The sequence below is a fragment of the Rana temporaria genome, chromosome 8 (genome assembly GCF_905171775.1).
Source record: "Rana temporaria chromosome 8, aRanTem1.1, whole genome shotgun sequence".
Lineage (NCBI taxonomy): Eukaryota > Metazoa > Chordata > Amphibia > Anura > Ranidae > Rana > Rana temporaria.
The window spans coordinates 36197820-36224574 of NC_053496.1; the positions used below are offsets into that span (position 1 = coordinate 36197820).

Genomic DNA, 26755 nt, shown 5'->3' on the forward strand with positions numbered 1-26755 from the left:
CCTCTCCTGCAGCTGCAGGAGAGCTCCAGTCCTCCTCTGGCCCTCCTCCAGACCCTTACTTTCTGCTTTCAAGCAATGCATCCAGCTTCTTCCCTGCAGCAGCATAAGGAAAGGGGGGTGCACTGTGATGTAAGGGAGAGTGGGGGACACAACTTCTGATGGTGGGGTGGCTCTTGACATCTAATGTAAGGGGAGGGGATGCGCTGGACATCTAATCTTACAGATACAACCGGCCCTTTTGAGGACAATCATAATGCTGATGCGGCCCACAAGGAAATTGAGTTTGACACCCCTGTCTAACCCCTTACCGTAACAAAAAAAAATGAAAAATTATAATATTTGAATATTATATTATTATTATTATTATTATTATTATTATTATTATTAATAATAAAAAAGGAAATAAAAGCTGATGAAAGAGCTAAAAAAGCTGAAAACCCTAGCAACAAATGATGCATCAGATGATAGTTTTCTCTGTTGGTTAATAAAAAAAGCCATAAAATAACACCGGAACAATGCTTAAAGATGCTATGCTGAGGTGTGAATGAAGCCTTATTGCTGGATAAAAAGGCCCACAGTAGAAAAGTTAAAGGGATTGTAAAGGAATTATTTTTTCCCTAAATAGCTTCCTTTACCTTAGTGCATTCCTCATCCTTCCATTTTGCTTTTAAATGTCCTTATTTCTTCTGAGAAATCCTCACTTCCTGTTCTTTTGTCTGTAACTACACACCGTAATGCAAGGCTTTCTCCCTGGTGTAGAGAAAGCCTCTTGAGGGGGCAAACAGGAGTGTCAGGACACCCACTAACACACAGCTCCTTTCTCTATCTGCAAAGTAGAGAGTGTCCTGACTTGTCTGCTCGCCCCCTCCCCCCTCAAGAGGCTTTCTCCACACCAGGGAGCAAGCCTCGCATTACGGTGTGTAGTTACAGACAGAAGAACAGGAAGTGAGGATTTCTCAGAAGAAATAAGGACATTTAAAAGCAAAATGGAAGGATGAGGTAAGTGAAGGAGGACCGCACTAAGGTAATGGAAGCTATTTAGGGGAAAAAAAATGTTCCTTTACAACCCCTTTAAAATTGCTGTGCTCTATGGAGGGTGTAGAGAGCTGGACTAGTTAAAATACGGAATAGCAAACAAGCAAAAAGTGAAAGACTTGTCACAGAGATGACTGGTAAATGTTAAAATATTAAACAAAAATGTGTTTCCTTTTCATTAAAAAATAAATAAAATAAAAAAGGACGGTAATGTGTTACAATTTATCTAACTCTGCTATTAATATAAAATATAGGAAGCACAAGAAGGACGTGAGATTTTTTCCCCACAAGCCATAACGCCAGGGATGTTAATTGAATCCATTATTTTTTCTAACAGAGCGAAGCTTGCTGAGACGGAGCCGCACGTCCAGGAAAATTGTTGTGTTTAATTAGATTAGAAAGTCCGCCAGACAATTTAATTCCTCTTTAGTAGCGTTCCGTGTTCAAATGGCCGTTTTTCCCCGCAGGTACACTACCGTCAGAGCATCGACAAGTTGAAGTACAGCTCTGTAACGGATACACCGGAGATTGTGCAGGCCAAGGTCAATGCCCAGCAGCTGAGCGACGTAAGTGGCTGGCTTGTTGTGTTGTCTGCTGATAAGGTGTGCGGCAGATCCCCACTCTAAATCCCTCACGTTCTGTGCGCGGCGCTGATAACGCCAAGCGCAAATTGCCAGAGGGGTTAACGATGGACATGGGCTTCCCGAACTAGATCTCACCCTTTACAAATCTTTTGCGATATAATTTGGAGCGATTATGTATATACATACATACATACACACACAGGGGTAGATTCAGGTAGATTGGCTTATTTTTCTGCGGGCGTAGCGTATCTCAGATACGCTACGCCGCCGTAACTTAGTGAGGCAGGTTCTGTATTCACCAAGAACCTGCGCCCTAAGTTACAGCGGCGTAGTGTAAATCCGCCTAATTCAAATTGTGAAGAGGTGGGCGTGTTTTATGCAAATAAAACATGACCCCACGTAAATGACATTTTTGACTAACGGCGCATGCGCCGTCCGTAAAAGTAACCCAGTGCGCATGCTCCAAATTAACCCACAAAAAGCCAATGCTTTCGACGTGAACGTAAATTACGCACAGCCCCATTCACGGACTACTTACGCAAACGACGTAAAATTTTCAAAATTCGACGCGGGAACGACGTCCATACTTAACATAGGATACGCCTCATATAGCAGGGGTAACTTTATGCCGGAAAAAGCCTAACGTAAACGACGTAAAAAAATGCGCCTGGCGGACGTACGTTTCTGAATCGGCGTATCTACCTAATTTACATATTCCTTGCGTAAATCGACGGAAGCGCCACCTAGCGGCCAGCGTAAATATGCAACTAAGATAAGACGGCGTAAGAGACTTACGCTGGTCGTATCTTAGAGGAATTCTGGTGTATCTGATTCTTTGAATCAGGCGCCAGGATACGACACTTCACACTCAGAGATACGACGGCGTATCTGGAGATACGCCATCGTATCTCCTATGTGAATCTGGCCCACAGTATATATGAAGGCTCTACCAAAAGTAATGCAAAACTTGGCATTACTTTTTTATTAACCACTTCAGCTCCGGAAGAATTTACCCCCTTCCTGACCAGAGCACTTTTTGCGATTCGGCACTTTGACAATTGCGCGGTCGTGCGACGCTATACCCAAACACAATTGACATCATTTTTTCTCCACAAATAGAGCTTTCTTTTGGTGGTAATTGATCACCTCTGCGTTTTATTTTTTGTGCTATAAACAAAAAAAGAGCGTAAATTTTTTTTTAAAAAAAGCAATACAGTATTTTTTACTTTTTGCTATAATACATTTTTTTTTCCCTCAGATTATGCCGATATGCATTCTTCTTCATATTTTTGTTAAAAATAAAATCGCAATAAGTGTGTATTGATTGATTTGCGCAAAAGTTATAGGGCCAGATTCACGTAGGAGAGCGTATCTTTGTGCGGGGTAAGCGTATCCTATTTACGCTATGCCTCCGCAACTTAGACAGGCAAGTGCAGTATTCACAAAGCACTTGCTCCGTAAGTTGCGGCGGCGTAGTGTAAATCGGCCGGCGTAAGCCTGCGTAATTCAAATGTGGAAGAGGTGGTCGTGTTTTATTAAAATGAGCCGTGACCCCATGCAAATGAAGCGCCGATCGTACCGCGCTTGCGTGCGCATGCTCAGTATCACGTCGAATTTACGCCCTAAGATACATCAGGCCCAATGCCTGTGACGTGAACGTAACCTACGCACAGCCCCATTCACGTACGACTTACGTAAACAACGTAAAAAGATACGCTTGCCGACGTCCATACTTTTCATTGGCTGCGCCTCATATAGCAGGGGTAACTTTACGCCGGACGTAAGCCTAACGTAAACGGCGTAGCGGGCGCAAGTACGTTCGTGAATCGGCGTATCTACCTAATTTACATATTCGATGCGTAAATCTATGGAAGCGCCCCTTGCGGCCAGCGTAAATATGCACCCAAGATACGACGGCGTAGGAGACTTACGCCGCTCGTATCGTGGCCAAATCTATGCGTAACTGATTCTAAGAATCAGGAGCATAAATACGACGGCTCACATTCGGACGTACGACGGCGTACGTGGAGATACGCCGTCGTAAGTCCACTGTGAATCTGGCCCATAGCGTCTACAAAATAGGGGATAGAATTAGGGCATTTTTATTAATAATAATGGCAGCGATCTGCGATTTTTATCATGACTGCAACATTTTGTCGGACACTTTTGGCGCTATTTTGGGACTATTGTGATTTATACAGCGATCAGTGCTATAAAAATGCACTGATTGCTGTGTAAATGACACTGGCAGGGAAGGGGTTAAACACTAGGGGGCGAGGAAGGGGTTAAGTGTGTCCTAGGGAGTGATTTTAACTGTGCTCTAGCTGGGCTACGAGTGACAAAACAGTGATCACTGATCCTGATCACAGGGAGCAGTAGATCACTGTCCTGTCACAAGGCAGAACAGGGAAATGCCTGGTTTACAAAGGCATCTCCCCGTTCTGCAGCTCCGTGACACGATCGCGGGACCCCGGCGGACATCGAGTCCATGGTTCCCGCGGGCAGGGTCAGGTACAGGTACGTTGCTTAGCCCAGCCATTCTGCCAACATATATGATTGTTAGGCGGTCTGCAAGTGGTTAACTTACACAGGTTTTTCAAATTTCCCGTGTCGGTAGTCTTCCTCTATAGTAACTCTTGTTTTTCCTTTTCATTCCAGGTAAATAATGGATTCCAAGCAGAAGCAATGTGCTGTCATTGAGTTCCTGACGAAGGAGGGGTGCAGGCTGTCCAACATCCACAGAAGGCTACATAACGTTTATGAACATGACACCAGCGACAAGAGCAATGGCTTTCATTAATGACTCTTGTCAATGGTGCCCATACATGTTCTGTAGCCTTCTATGGATGTCGGAAAGCCTGCACCCCTCCTTCGTCAGGAACTCAATGACACCACATTGCTTCTGCTTGGAATCCATTATTTACCTGCAATAAAAAAAGAGTTATTATACAGAAAGAGATACTCTACCACTATAAGAAACCTACGTTAATAAAGTTATGCCCACTTTTGCATTAATCTTGGTGTGTGTGTGTGTGTGTGTGTGTGTGTGTGTGTGTATGTGTGTATATATATATATATATATATATATATATATATACACACACACCCACACACTATATTACCAAAAGTATTGGGACGCTTGCCTTTACACACACATGAACTTTAATGGCATTCTTAGTCTGTAGGGTTCAAATATTGAGTTGGCCCACCCTTTGCAGCTATAACAGCTTCAACTCTTCTGGGAAGGCTGTCCACAAGGTTTAGGAGTGTGTCTATGGGAATGTTTGACCATTCTTCCAGAAGCACATTTGTGAGGTCAGGCACTGATGCTGGACGAGAAGCCATTGCTCGCAGTCTCCGCTCTAATTCATCCCAAAGGTGTTCTATCTGGTTGAGGTCAGGACTCTGTGCAGGCCAGTCAAGTTCCTCCACTCTAAACTTGCTCATAAATGTCTTCATGAACCTTTGCTTTGTGCACTGGTGCGCAGTCATGTTGGAACAGGACGGGGCCGTCCCCAAACTGTTCCCAAAAAGTTGGAAGCATGAAATTGTCAAAAATGTTTTGGTATGCTGACCCCTTAAGAGTTCCCTTCCCTCCCTTACTCTACCAAAAATGAAAAAAAAAAAAAAAAAAAGTGTTGTCTATAGTTCTACTTTAAGCACAAATTTTCTGCAAATTTTATGGAGAGGATTAAGAAGATATAACCATGCCAATGGTGCAGCAGAAAACATAGCTCAGTGAGGAAGGTTTGTGGTCCAGGATGATAGGACAGTGAAAATTAGAAGCAGCAACCCCCCCCCCCCCAGTTGTGGAATGCCGGCCGCCCGCATACCGGAAGCAGTGCAGCCGCTTTATGGGGGAGCTAGACTAATTTGCCCAGTCAACCACATAAGACTGGCGCTACACTAACAGTGTACTGTAGCACAAGCCGGCGGGAACTCTTTCCATGCTGCCCCCCTGCAAAGTGCTGCCCTAGGCCTGGGACTTGTTGGCCTAGGCCAGGATACAGCGTTCATGTAAGGACAGGCGTCCCAATGCTTTTGACAATATAGTGTGTGTATTTGGTGTGTGTATATATATATATATATATATATATATATATATATATATATATATATATATATATATATATATATATATATATATATATAATTACCAGTATATATATATATATATATATAATTACCAGTATATACATTGATTTTTTTGTTCAACAATCTAAAACAAATGTTGAATAAAAAGACAGTAGTAGCAAAAAATAAACACATTAATATAACTGTGTTTACAGTGCCAATAAAGCATAATTTTAACTTTTTATTGACTTTTTCTGTTTTCTTATTAGTTGAATTATAGAGCGGCATATGAGAAATCCAAAACACATTATACACTTTCTCAAGATGTACCAGAAATGAGGAAAGCAAAAGCCAACACTGAACTGTACAGTGAGGTAAGTACTGGAACTGATATGATATACAGGAAGGTAGGTGGTGACACCTAAAACTCCCAAGTGGACAAGAATAAACCCAGACAGTTTTTTACCCTTACTATAGACTACCATACTATATAAATATATTATCTCCTTAAATCTTCAAATCATAGTTTGTGTTTTTTTCATTTGTATATTGATTTTCAACATAAGAATATGTAGTAGAAAAACGTTACAAAAGTTTTTTATGGCGCAATTCTATCTAAAATGTTATTGAAGCAATGACATACATGCCTCTGGGAGGGTATTGCCATAGATTAAAATATATCTCCACACAGGGAGGAGTAAATATTGTTGTCTAGAAGTATAAGAGGAACTCGTCGGAAAAGACACATCGTTTTCCTCGACGAGTTCCTTGTTAGGCTTGTCGAGAAACTTGACAAGCTTGCTTTGCGTACACACTGTCAAGACCAAATCTCCTCATTCTCAAACGTGGTGACGTACAACACATACAATGGCAGGGGAAGTTCGATTCCACTGGCACAACCCTTGGGGCTGCTTTTGCTAATCTCATGTTACTGCGTGTTAAGTAAAAGTTTGGTGAGAGACGATTTGCACTTTTCAGACTGTTACAGCGTGACGAATGTGCTATCTCCATTACAAACGCTACTTTTACCGAAGGTGCGTTACCGTCTCATACTTTATTCTGAGCATGCGCGGGTTTCTAAGCATACATACACACTAGGGTTGTCCCGATACCACTTTTTTAGGACTGAGTACGAGTACCGATACTTTTTTTCAAGTAGTCGCCAATACCGAATACCGATACTTTTTTAAAAATGTGTCCCCAAATGCAGCGATGTCCCCCGACAGATGCAGCCATGTATCCCCCCATCCAGCCATTGTCTCCCCCCATCCAGCCATTGTCTCCCCCCCATCCAGCCATTGTCTCCCCCCCATCCAGCCATTGTCTCCCCCCCATCCAGCCATTGTCTCCCCCCATGCAGCAATGTATCCCCCATCCAGCCATTGTCTCCCCCCATCCAGCCATGTCTCCCCCCATCCAGCCATTGTCTCCCCCCATCCAGCCATTGTCTCCCCCCATGCAGCAATGTATCCCCCCATCCAGCCATTGTCACCACCCATCCAGCAATGTATCCCCCCATCCAGCCATTGTCTCCCCCCATCCAGCCATTGTCACCCCCCATCCAGCCATTGTCTCCCCCCATCCAGCCATGTCTCCCCCCCATCCAGCCATTGTCACCCCCCATGCAGCCATTGTCACCCCCCATGCAGCCATTGTCACCCCCCATGCAGCCATTGTCACCCCCCATGCAGCCATTGTCTCCCCCCATCCAGCCATTGTCACCCCCCATCCAGCCATTGTCTCCCCCCATCCAGCCATTGTCTCCCCCCATCCAGCCATTGTCACCCCCCATGCAGCCATTGTCACCCCCCATGCAGCCATTGTCACCCCCCATGCAGCCATTGTCACCCCCCATGCAGCCATTGTCTCCCCCCATGCAGCCATTGTCACCCCCCCATGCAGCCATTGTCACCCCCCATGCAGCCGTTGTCACCCCCCATGCAGCCATTGTCACCCCCCATGCAGCCATTGTCATCCCGCATGCAGCCATTGTCACCCCCCATGCAGCAATGTATCCCCCCATCCAGCCATTGTCACCCCCCCATCCAGCAATGTATCCCCCCATGCAGCCATTGTCACCCCCCATGCAGCCATTGTCACCCCCCATGCAGCCATTGTCACCCCCCATGCAGCCATGTCTCCCCCCTTATCCAGCCATGTGTGTCTCCCCCCATCCAGCCATGTGTGTCTCCCCCCATCCAGCCATGTGTGTCTCCCCCCATCCAGCCATGTGTGTCTCCCCCCATCCAGCCATGTGTGTCTCCCCCCATCCAGCCATGTGTGTCTCCCCCCATCCAGCCATGTGTGTCTCCCCCCATCCAGCCATGTGTGTCTCCCCCCCATCCAGCCATGTGTGTCTCCCCCCCATCCAGCCATGTGTGTCTCCCCCCATCCAGCCATGTGTGTCTCCCCCCATCCAGCCATGTGTGTCTCCCCCCATCCAGCCATGTGTGTCTCCCCCCATCCAGCCATGTGTGTCTCCCCCCATCCAGCCATGTGTCCCCCCCATATGCAGCCATGTGTGTCTCCCCCCATCCAGCCGTGTGTCTCCCCCCATCCAGCCATGTGTGTCTCCCCCCATCCAGCCATGTGTCCCCCCCATATGCAGCCATGTGTGTCTCCCCCCATCCAGCCGTGTGTCTCCCCCCATCCAGCCATGTGTCCCCCCCATATGCAGCCATGGCCCGCTTACCTGCTACCGCCGACTGTGTAAAGTACTACGGCCGGCCAGGAACATTACAGCTTTGAATAGCTTTGTAATGATTGGCGCCACGCTGCGTGTATAGACACTCCCCCTCGCTCGGGATTGGACAGTTCACCCGAGCAAGGGGGAGTGTCTATGCGTGGCGCAAATCATTACAGCTATTCAAAGCTGTAATGTTCCCGCCCGTATTACACAGTCAGCGGCGTAACGGCGGCGGCGGCGCGGCGCGGGGGGGGTTAAGTATTCTATTTGTGTATCGGGGCGGGGTATCGGCGTCTGACTACCGCCGAAAAAACTCGGAATCGGTCCCGACCCTAATACACACAAACGTGTTTCTCGTCGAAAACCAGCCCGACGAGGAGCCCGACGAGGAACACGACGAGGAAATTGAGACTCCCGACGAAGGAAAAAGAGAACTTTTTCTCTTTTTTCCTCGTCGAGTTCCTCGACAGTTTCCTCGATGAAAAACGTACACACGACAAAAAAGCTCCGCCACCAAGTTTCTTGATGGATTCTGTCGAGGAAAACGGTCGTGTGTACGAGGCCTGACAGTAGCAGTTGTAAATCACGGGTGAAAAATTCCCAGAGGCACTCAAGTCAAAACACAAATCGAAACTAACAAACCAGTATAACAGACCATGAAGTATTTATGTTTAAATCATGGTGGCCAGGTGTCCCTCCTCCACCATAGATAAACATGTAACATTTCTGGAAATTTTGAAGTCATGTTTGGTGGCAGCTGTGACATGAAGGAGGAGTCAAAATTGGGACCTGGTCAGCTTAAGTGAGATATTATTTAGCAAGGCAATCGGTGGATCGGGCTGCGTATCGGCATTAAACAATTTGGTAAGAATCATGAGAATTTCAGCCCAAAAGGATCGGACCGCAGGTAAGGTCCACCAGATGTAGAGGTATGAGCCGGAATCCACACAGCCTCTCAAGCCAACTGGCATGTAGCCAGGGACATATTTCGCTATATTTTTGGACACCAGACACCATACATAAACTTTAATGGCATCCCAGTCTTCAATATTGAGTTGCCCAAACAAGTAAAAGGAATGAGCTGGCAACTTTGTAGTCCATATAGAAATTTTAATGGTTGGTTACAAAAAGTGACAGCTTATGCGTTTTTGCAACAGCCATAGTCGTTGCTATGAGTTGCCGGCCCAATCCTTTTACTTGTTTCTGCTATAGTGTGTGTGTTCCCTGCTGTGTGCGCTGTCTCTCTTAAAACTTATTGGGCCAGATTCACAAAGAGATACGACGGTGTATCTCCAGATACACCATCGTATCTCTGACTTACACTGGTCCTATCTATGCGCCTGATTCATAGAATCAGTTACGCATAGATATGGCTAAGATCCGACAGGTGTAACAGTGTTACACTATCGGATCTTATTTTCAATTTAAAAATGGAGCCGGGGGCGTTCCCGCTGATTTACGTTGAATAATATATAAATCAGCGAGATACGCAAATTCACGAACGTACGCGGACCCGACGCAGTCTTCTTACGACGTTTCCGTAGCGGCGTTCCCGGCGTATACTTACCCCTGCTTCTATGAGGCGCAGCCAATGTTAAGTATAGCCGTCGTTCCCACGTCGAATTTGAATTTTTTTACGTCGTTTGCGTAAGTCGTTCTCGAATACGGATGTACGTCGTTTACGTAAGCGTCAAAACCACTGACGTCCTAGCGACGTCAGTGGGAGCAATGCACGCCGGGAAATTCCCCGGACGGCGCATGCGCATTTAAATCGGCGCGGGAACGCGCCTGATTTAAATAGTACACTCCCCCTAGCCGCGGAATTTGCATTCCGCCGGGGGAGTTACGATCTGCCGCCGCAAGTTTGGAGGTAAGTGGTTTGTGAATTACCCACTTGCCTCCAAAACTTGCGGGAGCGGATCTTAAATCACGTAGATCGGGCGGATCTATAGATCCGCTGATCTACGTGAATCTGGCCCATTGAGTTGGCGCACCCTTTGCAGCCATAAAAGTTACAACTCTTCTGGGAAGGGTATCCACAAGGATTAGGAGTGTGTCTATGGGAATGTTTGACCATTCTTCCAGTAGTACATTTGTGAGGTCGGGCACTAATGTGGACAAGAAGGGTTGCTGAGGCGCATTGCAGGCGGTATTAACCCTTTATCGGTCGCTAGCTGGGGGTTAATATCGCACCGCTAGCGGCCGAATCCCGCGGCAATTACGACGGTATAGCGCTGCTATTTTTAGCGGCGCTATACTGCCACATCGCCTCAGTGTGAAAGGGGCCTTACTAAAACTGGAGCACACAGAATCTGGTGCAGCTGTGCAAAGTAACCAATCAGCTTCCAACTCCAGCTTGTTCAATTAAGCTTTGACAATAAAACCTAGAAGCTGATTGGTTACAATGCACAACTGCACCAGATTCTTTGTACCAGTTTTAGTAAATCTTCCCCACCGTGTTTGACAGGTAATATGTCTGGGAATGTTTCAGTGACTCCAATTTTGCTTGTTTTTATCCTCCTTTGTAGAACAAATATAAGGAAGAATGGCAGAAGACTAAAGGTCAGAACATTGAGATGAAAATGGATTCTATGTCCATTTCCTCTGCCAAAGCTTCAGGAGACCTTGCAAGTGATGTAAGTAAATATTGAAGATGCCAGGGCATCTCTTGGAGGTTGTAGAAATGATCATTCTCAGATCTATTTAATTACAGTTCATTTGGGGAATGATCTTATATCCATGGAATGTCTGCGATCCCTGTCTGCGATCCCTGTGGACACCTCTGGCATTTTTACCCAGAGGGGGAGAAAACTGGTCACCCAAATGAAATTTCCTTGCCAATTGATTTACTCCAGGGGTGACTACTGAGGATGTAAACATAAATGCTTAGGGGCAGATTCACGTACTTGCGCTGCGGCGTAACGTATGTCATTTACGTTACACCGCCGCAAGTTTTAAGCGCAAGTGCTTGATTCACAAAGCACTTGCCTGTAAACTTGCGGCGGCGTAACATAAATCCGTCCGGCGCAAGCCCGCCTAATTCCAATGGGGCGTGTACCATTTAAATTAGGCGCGTTCCCACGCCGAACGTTCTGCGCATGCTCCGTTAGGAAATTTCCCGCCGTGCTTTGGGCGAAATTACGGCGCCCTGACGTGTATTTTGAACGGCGACGTGCGTTACGTCCTTTCGTATTCCCGGACGTCTTACGCAAAAAAAAAAATAATAATTAAATTCGATGCGGGAACGACGGCCATACTTTAACATGGCTGGTCTAATTTTACACCACCTAAATAGCAGGTTTAACTTTACGATGGGAAAAGCCGACTAGCGACGACGTAAGAGAATGCGACAAACGCGCGTACCGTCATGGATCGCCGTAATCAGCTAATTAGCATACCCGACGTGGAAAACGACGCGAACTCCACCCAGCGGGCGCCAAAGTATTACACCTAGGATCCGAAGGCGTAGGAAGCCGTACGCCTGTCGGATGGAGGCCAAAAGCCGTCGTATCTTGGTTTGAGAATTCAAACTAAAGATACGATGCGGCAAATTTGAATCAGTAGATACTCCGGCGTATTTCTTCTGTGAATCTGCCCCTTAGTCAGTATACTTATGTCACAGTCATTGTATGGGACAATGGTGGACGATCTTCTCAGCATGACCAACCTAATTATAGCTTCACTGGTACGTGTTAGGCCTCGTACACACGATCGGTTAAACAGAGGACAATGGTCTGATGGACCGTTTTCATCGGTCAAAACCGATCGTGTGTGGGCCCCATAGGTTATTTAACCATCAGTTAAAAAAAAGCCAACTTACTTTTAATTCCTAACCGATAGGTCAAAACCGATCGTTAGTAGGCACGACCATCGGTTAAAAATCCACGCATGCTCAGAATCAAGTCGACGCATGCTTGGAAGCATTGAACTTCATTTTTTTCAGCACGTCGTTGTGTTTTACGTCACAGCGTTCTGACACGCTCGGTTATTTAACCGATTGTGTGTGGGCGCGACAGACCATCAGTCAGCTTTATCGGTTAACCGATGAGAAGGTCCTTCAGACCGTTCTCATCGGATGGACTGATCGTGTCTACGAGGCTTTAATGCTGCCAAGCCTAATGGATTGCAAGACTGGTTCAGGGAGGGCAACATTTTCCTTACAGATACCGCTGGAAAGTTACCCAAAGGCCAATGGCCACCTAGCCCTGGCTATTTCATAAGTAAACCATCAACCATCTGATGAGAACCTTGTAAAAGCCTTATTATTCGTTCCTAGTGTATGCCTTCCATAATACTAAAGTACAGTGGTGCTATCAAAAAAGTATATATACAATCACATTTAAATTATGCTAAAAAACACTTATAAGGAGAATAACTAAATTCAGAAAACACCCAGGCCCGGATTCTCGTACGAGTTACGCCGGTGTATCTCCAGATACGCCGTCGTAACTCCGAGTCCGAGCCGTCGTATCTATGCGCCTGATTCTTAGAATCAGTTACGCATAGATTTGTATTAGATCCGACCGGCGTAAGTCTCTTACGCCGTCGTATCTTAACTGCATATTTACGCTGGCCGCTAGGGGCGTGTACGCTGATTTACGCCTAGAAATATGTAAATCAGCTAGATATGCCAATTCACTAACGTACGCCTGGCCGACGCAGTAGAGATACACCTTTTAGGTTGGGCTTTTCCCGGCGTAAAGTTACCCCTGCTATATGAGGCGTAGATGAGGCGTACCAATGTTTTCCCGCATCTAATTTTTAAAATTTTACGTCGTTTGCGCAAGCCGTTCGCAAATAGGGCTGGGCCTCATTTACGTTCACGTCGAAAGCATTGGCTTCTTGCGGGTTAATTTGGAGCATGCGCACTGGGATACTTTCACGGACGGCGCATGCGCCATTCGTAAAAAGCGTCATTTACGTGGGGTCACATTAAATTTACATAACACACGCCCACATCTACCACATTTGAATTAGGTGGGCTTACGCCGGCCTATTTACGCTACGCCGCCGTAACTTTGGTTTGAGAATACGGCACTTGCCTGTCAAAGTTGCGGAGGCGTAACATAAATAGGATACGTTACGCCCGCACAAAGATACGTGCTTCTACGTGAATCCGGGCCCCAGTGTCCACTCATGTATCAAAAAAAAAATATTTGACATTAAAAAGTCACATTTTCAGTCTTTATGGAATATAAGTTCTCAATAACTGTAACTTGTCCACATCACATGACACCACGTGGTCGGTGTCACCAATTCTCAATAGGACACTCACTCACCGGGATTAAATGCTTTCATTCTCATGATAGGCATTAGGCCTCGTACACACGGCCGAGGAACTCGACGTGCCAAACACATCGAGTTCCTCGGCCAGTTCAGCACTGAAGCCGCCGAGGAGCTCGGCGGGGCGAGAGCTCCCATAGAACAACGAGGAAATAGAGAACATGTTCTCTACTTCCTCGCCGAGGTCCTCGTCGGCTTCCTCGGCCGAAAGTGTACACACGGCCGGGTTTCTCGGCAGAATTCAGCCAGAAACTCGGTCGGAAGCTGAATTCTGCCGAGGAAACTGGTCGTGTGTACGGGGCCTGAGAAGCTTTGTCTACTTCACCATTGGGATTCTCCAAATCCACTTAGCCAAACCAGCTATATTTCACTCATAGGAAAAGAAGAAAGGAACTCTATTAGTGCAATAACATTAAAAACACCATTTATTATTTCTCCACCTTAATTAAAAACCTACTCACAAGCAAACCTTCTTTTGTGCCTTAATAATTACAAAGCCACTACAGTGTCCTGATATAGTTAGTCAGGCCAACAATCTTAGCTTCTCACTGAACGTCTCTCCATCACTTCTAGAACGTCACTTCTAGTCATATGTGATGCATTACTTCCGGTTGCCATAGAGCAAGTTCCGACACGTTTCATCATCACGGGGATTATTCCTTATTTTTGTGTGACCAGTAATTCAATAAACAATTAAGAATAAAGTGTAATTTGTTCCAGAGTACAAAAAGAGCTTGGTCCACTCTTGGGTTTATATCGCATTCCCTAACTTCCTACCCTGGTGACATTTGTAAAATTCCGAAGAATAAAGAAGAACACCCAATCCAAAGAGTGGGCAAAGTCGGACTTTGAGGCACGTGGAAGTATAAGAAATATAATTTATTACAATAGATATAAAATGTACAATAACAATGGTATAATGGAATGTGGGTAAATTACAATCACAATACAACCATCTGGATCAAAATTGTATGGATAGTGAGTAAATCCTATTGAAGTCGCCTACGCGTTTCACCGTGGGGGCTTCTTCAGGACGAGCAGGGGCTGGGGCACACACGGACGCTGCGCTGCTAAAAAGCATGTTATCAGAGGATCCCTGCTATTTAGGACACTTTGGCTATCCTAGGCTCTTAGTTATTGAGCTGCTCTCTGCCCCAGTTTTTAAGTCCCCCGGTGGACTGTCCAGGGGGGATTTGCTCTTCGACCACACCCCCCTTCCTTATGTCTGCCCTTCCATACTTATGGATTGAAGCACTCATTCGTTGATGTCATCTTAGACACATATGGCCTGGACTACTGATGACCCTCCCCGATACCATTAAAAGTGACTTGTTAATCATCTCACATCATCGGCAGATATTCTGTCTAATACTGGATATTTCCTGGATGGATGTACGCACTGTAGTGCATCAGATTGTGAAACAATAGCTGTATATCAGCACAAATCCTGTTTTTTCGTCCTGAAGAAGCCCCCACGGTGAAACGCGTAGGCGACTTCAATAGGATTTACTCACTATCCATACAATTTTGATCCAGATGGTTGTATTGTGATTGTAATTTACCCACATTCCATTATACCATTGTTATTGTACATTTTATATCTATTGTAATAAATTATATTTTTTATACTTCCACGTGCCTCAAAGTCCGACTTTGCCCACTCTTTGGATTGGGTGTTCTTCTTTATTCTTATCACTACGGATGTGGCCAATGTGAGTGCTTCCCTTGTGTATCTTGTCTTTTTCTATTCCCCCCCCCCCCTATCCCTTTCCCATACTAAACCCTCCCCCCTCTCCTTTTTCCCCCCCTTCCCCCCCCCTTTCTCCCCTCTTACCCTTTTCTTCTTTCTTCTCTTTCTCTGTTTCCCCCTCTTTCCCTCCCCCTCTTCCCTTTTCTTTCCCACTCTTTCTCTTTTTCTTTACCCCAGTTTAGTGTTTTTCCATTCCCTTTCATTCCCCTTCCCCATTTTCTATCTATTTGTAAAGTTCCCTCTCTGGAATGTGTACGTGATATAGTGACAGACATTGATGGTGTCCCTGGTATAGTGTATTCTTCAAGAATATATAAAGAATGCATTCTGGAGAGGGCAAAAATAAAGTTCAGCTGCCATTAGTGCCCTAGATCAGTGGTCATCAACCCTGTCCTCAGGGCCCACTAACAATCCAGGTTTGCAAGATAACTGAAATACATCACAGGTGATATCATTTGCTGCTCAGTGATTGCAGTATTCTAGTCTGCATCTCCCCGAGGTAATACATAAAACCTGGCCTGTTAGTGGGCCCTGAGGACAGGGTTGATCAGGGCCGATCCTAGGTAGGGTTCACAGGGTGGGTTGCACCCAGGCGCCTGCAGAGGTGGGGGCACCAAAGTGCCAGAGTTCTCCCCTCCCTCCTTCTCTCCTTGTTTGTGCTCGTCTAGTGTTCTGAGCATAGGTGTGTGTCTGTATAGAACTGATGTGTGAGCATAGGGCAGCCCGTCCAGCCTGGCAGTGCTCGGCGGAGGGGCCGCTCCTCTTCCTGACCTTCCAGAGGGTTCTAGCTTTCAATGGCTGCTGAGTGCTGATGTGCAGGAATGAATTCCCCACACTGGGAGTCTTGGATCCTGCACCGTCTCCACCAACTCCAGTTGGAATGCCTCCCCCTCCCATCTCTATCTCGGGCTGCACAGAGAACCGAGGTGAGTCACAGTGTTCAGTGTGCTGTGTGCTGTGTGCCATGTGCTGGAGGATGGCATCCCCAACATCCAGGGCTGTATCCTGGCCTAGGCCAACAAGGCCTAGGGCAGCACGTTGCAGGGGGGCAGCACGGAAAGAGTCCCCGCCGGTTTGCGCTATTAGTGTAGCACTGTTAGTGTAGCACCAGACTTATGGGGCGGACTGGGCAGAGAGGCAAGCATCCTGCAACTGTAGGGGGGGGCGGAGCTTCTAATTTTGACTGTCCTATCATCCTGGACCACAAACCTTCCTCACTGTGCTACATATTTTCTGCTGTACCATTGGCATGGTTATATCTTTTTAGTCCTCTCCATAAAATTATCAGAATTTTCTGCCTAAAATAGAACTATAGGCAACACTTTTTTTTTTCATTTTGGATAGAGTAAGGGTAAGGGAAGGGCAGGTATTTAACAGCAAGGGGTGTGGCCTTGACAGGAAGGGGTGGGTTATATTTAAATTAGGGGTGCACGAGTTTAGTCAGGCCTAGGGCAGCACAAAACCTAAATACATCACTGCCAGCATCCCTTTACATGTGCTCTGGGCTGCCCCTGCTCTAGATGTTTTATGGCATGGTAGATTGCACAGGATACACAGCCCCTGCCCATTCCTGTGCATCAGTAGTCCATCCTACAGATGTGATGTATAATGAGATGTACCAAGAGCCCTTTTACACTGACAGTGCTGGGGTGTTGGCGGTAAATGGGGAGGAGTTAGTAAAATGACCACACCCATGTGGGGCACCAGAAATATTTCTGCACCCAGGCGCATGTGACCCTAGGATCGGCCATGGGGTTGATGACCACTGCCCTAGATGACACAAGTACAGGAAGTGAGGAGAAATATCTCAAACAGGAGCATGGTCAGAAATAACAACGTAACTCATACCCGCTTCAACCAAAGCTTTAAAAGGGTTTGAAACTCCAGTTTGTGGCCAGTTTATGGTCTCTAGAATCGTTGGCCTATGTTAAAGATTTGATAATAATGTCTGTGTGTGCAAAGCCCAATCTTTCATCAAGAGCTAAGAATGTTACAGACGTGGTGCACAGCTTTTCATCTCTATCTTCTCCTCTACAGATCAAATACAAAGAGGAATATGAAAAAGGTAAAGGCAAAGCGGCAGCAAACAGCGACTCCAGACTCCTCCACTCCATGCAAGTTGGGAAACTGAATAGCGAGGTAACGGAACGGTCCCAATTCTTACATAAAGTTCACTATATCAGGCCCGTGACATTTATACATTGTTTGTGATTACTTTGTAGATATCCTACAAGAAAGGCTTCGAGGAGAGTAAGGCTCAGTTCCACCTACCGATGGACATGGTCAACATCACTCATGCCAAGAAGGCCCAGTCGCTTGCTAGCGACCTGGATTATCGCACTAGGCTGCATGAATACACCATTCCTTCTGAGGACATGAAAGTGACATGGGCCAAGAAGGCATATGACCTACAAAGTGAGGTGAGATATGTGTCTGGTACACAGGGCTGCCATCAGGGGGGTACAGGCAGTACACCTGTAAGGGGCCCGGATGGCAATCCCCCTTTTTTTTTTTAGGGGTCCGGAGGTTCCCAGGGGCCCGGAGGCCCACAGGGCCCCGGATATAATTATATATATATCTATATATATATATATATATATATATATATATATATATATATATATAATTATTATTATTATTATTATTATTATTATTAAAGGGCCCAGAAGTCCCCAGGGCCCCGGATGGCAACCCCCCTTTTTTTATAAAATGTTTTTTTTATTTATTTTATATATATATATATATATATATATATATATATATATATATATATATATATATATATATATATATATATATATATATATATATTTTATTAAAGGGCTCAGAGGTCCCCATGTGACAAACCCCCTTTATTTTATTTTTTTATAAATGTTTTTTTTTAATTTTTGTTTATATATCCAGGGGCCTGGATGGCAACCCCCTTTTTTTATTTTTTATAAATGTTTATTTTATTTTTTTTATATATATTTTTTTTATTTATTTTTTTATTAAAGGGCCCAGGGGTTTCTTTTATTTTTATTTATTTTTGTTAAAGGGCCCAGAGGTCCCAGATGGCAACCCTCCTTTATTTGTATTTTCTTTTTATAAAAAAAAATAATTTGTGTGTGTATGTGTGTATATATATATATATATATATATATATATATATATATATATATATATATATATATATACACATATATATATATATATATATATATATATATGTATATATATATATTTTTTTTATTAAAGGGCCCAGAGGTCCCCATGGCTCCAGATGGCAACCCCCCTGTTTTAAAAATAAATAAATATATCTTTTTTATTTCTTTTTTTCTTTTTATTAAAGGGCCCAGAGGTCGTTCCCAGGGCTACCCCCCTTTTTTTTATATATATTTTTCTTTATTTCCTCTTTTTTGTAAAGGGCCCCCCCCGCTTCACAATTTTAGGCGGCAGCACCCCCCCCCCCCCCCCGGTTCTCTGCTCCAGGAGGGCCCATACCTGAAGCTGTGTAAGGGGCCCCATAATTCCTGCTGGTACATTACTATTCCTAAATTTAGAGGAGGGAGGCAGAATAATGGAAATGTGACATGAAGTCTTTACTCTGAAGTAATTAAATCACAGCTTTGCAAAGGTGCACCCTGCCAGATTAATTGCCAGGCAATAATAAGAGGTGCGACACAAAGCACTTGGATATGTGGGTTTAAAAGCAACACAACACAACTAGCAGCACCCCAAAGAGGCCAAATACTGCATAACTTAATTGCATTTGTGGAGCATATGTTGTCATATATTCTTACATTTATTTCTGTCTGTGTTTCTTATAAAATATGGAATACTTCTAAATAAAAATAATATTAATTATTGCAACACTAACATTTAATTAATGACCCGCTGTAGCTTCAGTACAAGTCTGATCTGGCGTGGATGAAAGGAGTCGGATGGATAACAGAGGGAAGTTTGAACGTGAAACAGGCTAAAAAGGCTGGAGATATCATTAGTGAGGTGAGTTGGACCCTCTCAGTATTGTCTTGGAAATTTTGTTTACCAGGCTTATTTGCCCCTTGTGACAGCAATAAATGAAAAAAAAAAAAACATTTAAAATAAATAAATAAACATTCGAAAAAATATATAAAATTATCCCTGTCTCCCCCAAAGATGCACGTAAATGTAATTGTGTGCATAGGTCCAGTACGCAGGGCTCAACATTTAAAGTCCTGAGCTACTAGCCCCTAAACACACCCTCATAAATTATCTCATGAAATTACACTTAAATGTTTTAAGCAGCATTATGTTACAAAAAAATTAATAAATTAACAACAACTTTATCAGTGCAGCCTCACCTGTGCCCATCAGTGCAGCCTCTACCCATCAATGCAGCCTCCCCTGTCCCTGACAATGCAGCCTAACCTGTGCCCAACAATTCAGCCTAGCCTGTGCCCAACAATCAGGGCCGCCATCAGGGGGGTACAGACAGTACACCTGCAAGAGGCCCAGAGGTCCTCAGGCCCCCGGATGGCTACCCCCCTTTTTTTTATTAAAAAAAATAAAAAAAAATTATATTATTTCTTTTTTTCCCTTTATATCTATATTAAAGGGCTCAGAGGTCCCCAGGGCCCCGGATTGCTACCCCCCTTTTTTTATATATATATAAATGTTTATTTTATTTTTTTGTTTATATATTTTTTTTTATTAAAGGGCCCAGAGGTTTATTTATTTTTTATTTTTATTAAAGTGCCCAGAGGTCCCGGATGACAACCCCCCTTTTTTTGTAATTTCTTTTCATAAAAAAAACAAATATTAAAGGGCCCAGAGGTCCCCAGGGCCCCAGATGGCAACCCCCCTTTTTAAAAAAATATATTTTTTAGATATATTTTTTTATTTCTTTTTTTCATTTTATTAAAGGCCCCAGAAGTCCCCAGGGCCCCGGATGGCTACCCCCCTTTTTTATATATATATTTTTCTTTATTTTTGTAAAGGCCCCCCCCCCCCGCTTCTCAATTTCAGTTCTCTGCTCCAGGGGGCCCATGCCTGAAGCTGTGTAAGGGGCCCCATAATTCCTGATGGCGGCCCTGCCAAGAATGCAGCCTCACCTGTGCCCAACAATGCAGCCTTACTGCTCATCAATGCTCCTGGTGGTCTTTTGGTGTGGTCTTTTAAAGTGGTTGAAAAACCCTTACCTAATCCCAGTGAAGTGACAGGCCTCAGGTGATACACAGAGATTAAACAAATCCTTCTACATAAGTTGTAGCTGTTTATCTGCAGTCTTCTCTTCTCTACATCCCTTCAAAATTCAGAATTTATACAGCTCGTCTGAGCTGTAAGAAAAAGCTGATTGGAGGAAAGGAGCACACCCCCCTTCACACAGGAACAGAGCTGAGGCTGTCACTCAGCTGGAGATCCCTCCCCATCACCTTTTTTCTCTTGGTGTCAGGAAAACTTGACAGAAGGGATTCATGCTGATAGCAGAGGAAGGAAGCAGCGGACAGAATTAACACTTAGTGCTCTTGATTGAGACAAGTACACACTATAGCGAGATATGCTTTCTTCATATTTCATGTCTGTGGTTTGCAACGATTGCCATTTTATTCTCTAGGGTTGATGCTAATTTTTATATATATATATTCTAGAAAAAAATACTGATTTAAACTGTTAAACAGAATGTTCCAGAAAAGGCCTGGTCTTCAAGTTGTAAAGTCAGAAGTTTTTTTTATCTTAATGCATTCTTTGCATTAGGATAACAAGCCTTCTGTTTGCAGCAGCTGCCTCAACCCCCTTAATACCTTACCAGCGATGTCCATGATTGTCTCGGCCATCCGATGCTCTCCCTCCTGATTGGCTGAGACACAGCAGAGGTGCCATTGGCTCCTGCTGCTGTCAATCAAAGTCAATCAGGAGAGAGAGAGATGGGCAGGGCCACAGCTCCTTGTCTGAATGGACACAGGTAGCTGTGACTCGGCTCGAGTGCCCCCTTAGCAAGCTGCTTGCAGTGGGGACACTCGACAGGAGGGAGGGGCCAGGAGCACAGAAGAGGGACCCGAGAAGAAGAGGATTCTGCTGATATGTGCAAAACCACTGCAACAGGGGAGGTAAGTATAACATGTTCGTTGTTTTTATAGAAAAAAAAACCACTAGGCTTTACAATCACTTTAAGGATTTTGACAATTAAACTTTAAGTGTTCTCATTTTCTTTCAGAAAAAATATCGCCAGAAAGCCGACACCTTAAAATTTACCAGCATTGCGGACACCCCAGACATCAAGCATGCCAAAAAGAGCCAGGAGCTGCAAAGCGATGTGAGTACACCGGAATGATGTGAACGCAGACAGATAATACAGACTGAAGGTATAAAAACAGTTGGTTATCCATGTCTACTAGGCATTGACATTGGCAGTAAACTGGTCTTCACAGGTAAAGTGCATGTCAGTACATCACTGCAATACATTTCCCCATTTGCCAAAATTAGCCAAAGATGTCCACAGTGCTCCCTCAAATCCATTGGTCATTATGGCAAACAAAGTGTTGGACACACCTACCACTCTCACTGTTGGGGTCAGACTTGGAGATAGACAAGCCTGGTGCGATGAAGATGGCTGTATATGATTTGAAGTGACTCATTGGCTTATGTCTTACAGATTGTCTACAAGTCAAGTATGGAGGACCTCCTGCACCACTACACCATGCACAAAGACGAGCCTGTCTTCCTGCAGGCCAGAATCAATGCCGCCAATATCAGTGAGGTAAGTCCCCCATACATATGTATGTGTTGTGTAGAATCAATGTTTAAAATGTCCAAAATGTCACAGCTGTCACAAGAACTGGAATAGAGGGGAAATCTTCCAATTGGGATACCTGTTCTGGTGACAACTGTCTAAGGGAGGATTTCCGTCTGTCTGTCTATCTATCTATTTATCTTGCTTCTCCCTATTTATATCTAATTCTCTTCCTCTCTCCTTGGATGGTGCGGAGCAGAAGCGGTATAAGAGCAGTTGGGAGAAGCAGAAGGAAAGGGGATTTGAGTTGCGTTTGGATTCATTGTCCATCCTCACAGCCAAAGCCAAGCGAGATCTGTCCAGTGATGTAAGTACAAAGCTATTTGCTTCCCCAGAGCTAGGAGTAGTTATAATCTCGAGGTAAAAGTGGTACAAGACGGAAGCTTTTGTCCTAATTGCAAAAGCATGATGAGCTAGTATGCATAGCATAAAACATGCAAAAACGAAACTGAAACTGTAGGTACATTATATGATTGTTTTTTTATCTATTTTTAATAATTTTAAAAGGAATCAGTTAATTATTATGGCCCAGATTCTCAAAGACTTACGACGGCGTATCTCCAGATACGCCGTCGTAAGTCCGAATGGCCACCGTCGTATCTATGCGCCTGATTCATAGAATCAGTTACGTATTGATTTGGCCAAGATACGAGCGGCGTAAGTCTCCTACGCCGTCGTATCTTGGGGTGCATATTTACGCTGGCCGATAGGTGGCGCTTCCGTTGATTTCCGCATCGAATATGTAAATGAGCAAGATACGCCGATTCACGAACGTACGTATGCCCGTCGCAATTAGTTACGCCGTTTATGTAAGACATACGCCGGCGTAAAGATAAAGCTGGTCTCTAGGTGGCGCAGCCCATGCAAGCTATAGACGTCGGAACAAACGTATCTTTTTACGTCGTTTCCTAAAGTGGTACGTGAATGGGGCTGTGCGTAGGTTACGTTCACGTCACAGGCATTGAGCCGGCGTATCTTTGGACGTAAATACGACGTGATACTGAGCATGCGCGCGCATGCGCCGTTCATTCCGCCATGCATCTACATGGGGTCACGCTTAATTTAAATACAACACGCCCACGACCTGCCTACTTTGAATTACGCGCGTTTACGCCGGCCGATTTACACTACGCCGCCGTAACTTAGGACGCAAGTGCTTTGTGAATACAGCACTTGCCTCTCTAAGTAGCGGCGGCGTATCGTAAATAAGATTCGCTACGCCCGCACAACGTAAAGCCACCCTACGTGAATCTAGGCCTATGTCTCTATACCCTGTAAACAGTCATTTCAGCAAAAAAAAAATCAGAAAAGGGGCAAATACTTTTTCACAGCTATATATGTATATATATATATATATATATATATATATATATATATATATATATATATATATATATATATATATATGAAAACTTGTATACAAAGATAATTCAGTTTGAACCTGAATTTTATCCAAAACCAATGGGGAATTTTTTTATTTTTTTTTGCTTGGCGTGTTTAAAGGCTTGTTCGTACCATGTGGGGGGGGACCTGCATTTATCTGCAATGATTAAAGCAAGCTCGCTGCTAGGGCAGAAAGAAAACAATTAGGTATGAAAATAGCAATGTGCATTTTACTGTTATTTTGTGTTTCTTAACTCATAACAGTAAATTTCACCCAAAAATTCGAAAAAAGCAATACAAATGCAAGTGTCATTTTTTTTTTATTTAATATATTATTTAATATATATATATATATATATATATATATATATATATATATATATATATATATATATATATATATATATATATATATAAATATAAATAAAAACATAAAATTAAACATAATTTATAAACTTTTTTTTCTGTCTTTTACTTTTAAAAAAAAAAATGTAATCCCTATTGGATTCCCCCTTTTTATTTTTACTCAAATTGCAAGAAATATATATATATATATATATATATATATATATATATATATATATATATATATATATATATATATATATATTTCTTGCAATTTGAGTAAAAAAAAAAAAAGAAAACAAAGGGGGCATCCAATAGGGATTTAATTTTTTTTTGCAACAGTACACAGTTTCTGTATTTGCTTTTATGTTTATTTAACTGTTATCTTATGTTGCGATTTATCAGTAAATTGTGTTCTGTCTTTTTCATGTGGTATATTGTACTGAAATTGCTATTTAAAAAAAAAACAATATACACAAACAAGCAAAAAATAAAAAAGATAAAGGCATTTATTTACGGTCAGAGAGCGAGTAAATGAATGGGGATTTACAGATGAAACTCGGAAAATTTGAATATCGTGCAAAAGTTCATTTATTTCACTAATGCAACTTAAAAGGTGAAACTAATATATGAGATAGATTAATTACATGCAAAGCAAGTTAGTTCAAGCCGTGATTTGTCATAATTGTGATGATTATGGCTTACAGCTCATGAAAACCCCAAATCCACAATCTCCGAAGATTAGAATATTGTGAAAGGTGCAATATTCTAGGATCAAAGTGTCCCACACTAATCGGCTAATTAAGCCATAACGCCTACAAAGGGTTCCTGAGCCTTTAAATGGTCTCTCAGTCTGGTTCAGTAGGAATCACAATCATGGGAAAGACTGTTGACCTGACAGTTGTGCAGAAAACCATCATTGCCGCTCTCCATAAGGAGGGAAAGCCTCAAAAGGTAATTGAAGAAGAAGTTGTATGTTCCCAAAGTGCTGTATCAAATCACATTAATAGAAAGTTATGTGAAAGAGAAAAGTGTGGAAGAAAAAGGTGCACAAGCAGCAGGGATGACCGTAGCCTGGAGAGGATTGTCAGGAAAAGGCCATTGAAAAGTGTTGGGGACTTTCACAAGGAGTGGACTGAGGCTGGAGTCATTGCATTAAGAGCCACCACACACAGATGGATCCCGGACATGGGCTTCAAATGTCGTATTCCTCTCCCCTGAACAACAAACAACGTCAGAAGCGTCTTACCTGGGATAAAGAAAAACAGACCTGGTCTGGTGCTCAGTGGTCCAAAGTCCTCTTTTCTGATGAGAGCAAATTTTGCATCTCATTTGGAAGCCAAGGACCCGGAGTATGGAGGAAGAATGGAGAGGCACACACGGCAAGATGCTTGAAGTCCAGTGTGAAGTTTCCACAGTCTGTGTTGATTTGGGGAGCCATGTCATCTGCTGGCGTTGGTCCACTGTGCTTCATTAAGTCCGGGGTCAACGCAGCCGTCTACCAGGAGATTTTGGAGCACTTCATGCTTCCTTCCGCAGACGAGCTCTATGGGGATGCTGACTTCATTTTCCAGCAGGACTTGGCACCTGCCCACACTGCCAAAAGCACCAAAACCTGGTTTAATGACCATGGGATTACTGTGCTTGATTGGCCAGCAAACTCGCCTGACCTGAACCCCATGGAGAATCTATGAGGCATTGCCAAGAGAAAGATGAGAGACAAGAGACCGAACAATGCAGAAGAGCTGAAGGCCGCTATTGAAGCATCCTGGTCTTCCATAACACCTCAGAAAGACCACAGGCTGATAGCTTCCATGCCACGCCGCATTGAGGCAATAATTGCTGCAAAACCAAATACTGAGTACATATGCATGCTTCTACTTTTCAGAGGTCCGATATTATTCTATGTACAATCCTTGTTTTATTGATTGCATGTAATATTCAAATTTTCTGAGATTGTGGATTTGGGGTTTTCATGAGCTGTAAGCCATAATCATCACAATTATGACAAATCACGGCTTTAACTATATTGCTTTGCATGTAATGAGTCTACCTCATATATTAGTTTCACCTTTTAAATTGCATTAGTGAAATAAATGAACTTTTGCACGATATTCAAATTTTTCGAGTTTCACCTGTATAATATAAGGGACTCTATAAATAGCTTTTTACCATACGGGGGTGACCTGCTGAGCAGTCCAAAATACCCTTTTACCTGTTTAGTGGAAATATGGGAACAAGTCAATTTGCTAAGCCAGATACTAGCGGAGCTAAGCTCTCTCAATCAGTGTTAACTATTTTTAATCTTTATGCTGGTATTATTAGTAAATATATAGGAAGGTATATTATAAAAATTTGTGTTTTAAGTTTGTAGTGCTCAGATACAGTTTAGTTCCATTTTAAGGCCCAGATTCACAACCGAGATACGCCGTCGTATCTCCAGATACGCCGTCGTATCTCTGCGTTGTGCCGTCGTATCTATGCGCCTGATTCTTAGAATCAGTTACGCATAGATAGCTGTTAGATCCGACAGGCGTAAGTCTCTTACGCCATCGGATCGTAACTGCATTTTTACGCTGGCCGCTAGGTGGCGCTTCCTTTGAATTCCGCGTCGGGTATGCAAATGAGCTAGATACGCAAATTTTCAAACGTACGCCCGGCCGACGCAGTAAAGTTACGCCGTTTACGTTAGGCTTTTCCCGGCGTATAGTTGCCCCTGCTATATGGTGGCATAAGTGCGGCGTAACAATGATAAGTATGGCCGTCATTCCCACGTCGAAATTTGAAAAAGTTACGTCGTTTGCGTAAGTCGTCCGTGAATGGGGCTGGACGTCATTTACATTCACGTCGAAACCAATGAC

The 26755-nt window shown here is 43.8% G+C and overlaps 1 protein-coding gene across 1 annotated transcript in view; it reads left to right on the forward strand.

The window, feature by feature from the left end:
• The window catches only part of LOC120946832 (nebulin related anchoring protein), a 170777-nt gene that overhangs the window by 76163 nt on the left and 67859 nt on the right, over positions 1–26755 (forward strand). Inside the window, exons 15-23 of the mRNA XM_040361581.1 lie at positions 1503–1601; positions 5963–6067; positions 10908–11015; positions 17450–17551; positions 17635–17832; positions 19295–19399; positions 21591–21689; positions 22029–22133; positions 22366–22473. Of these exons, the coding sequence (XP_040217515.1) occupies positions 1503–1601; positions 5963–6067; positions 10908–11015; positions 17450–17551; positions 17635–17832; positions 19295–19399; positions 21591–21689; positions 22029–22133; positions 22366–22473 (1029 nt within the window). The remainder of the gene's footprint in view (positions 1–1502; positions 1602–5962; positions 6068–10907; positions 11016–17449; positions 17552–17634; positions 17833–19294; positions 19400–21590; positions 21690–22028; positions 22134–22365; positions 22474–26755) is intronic.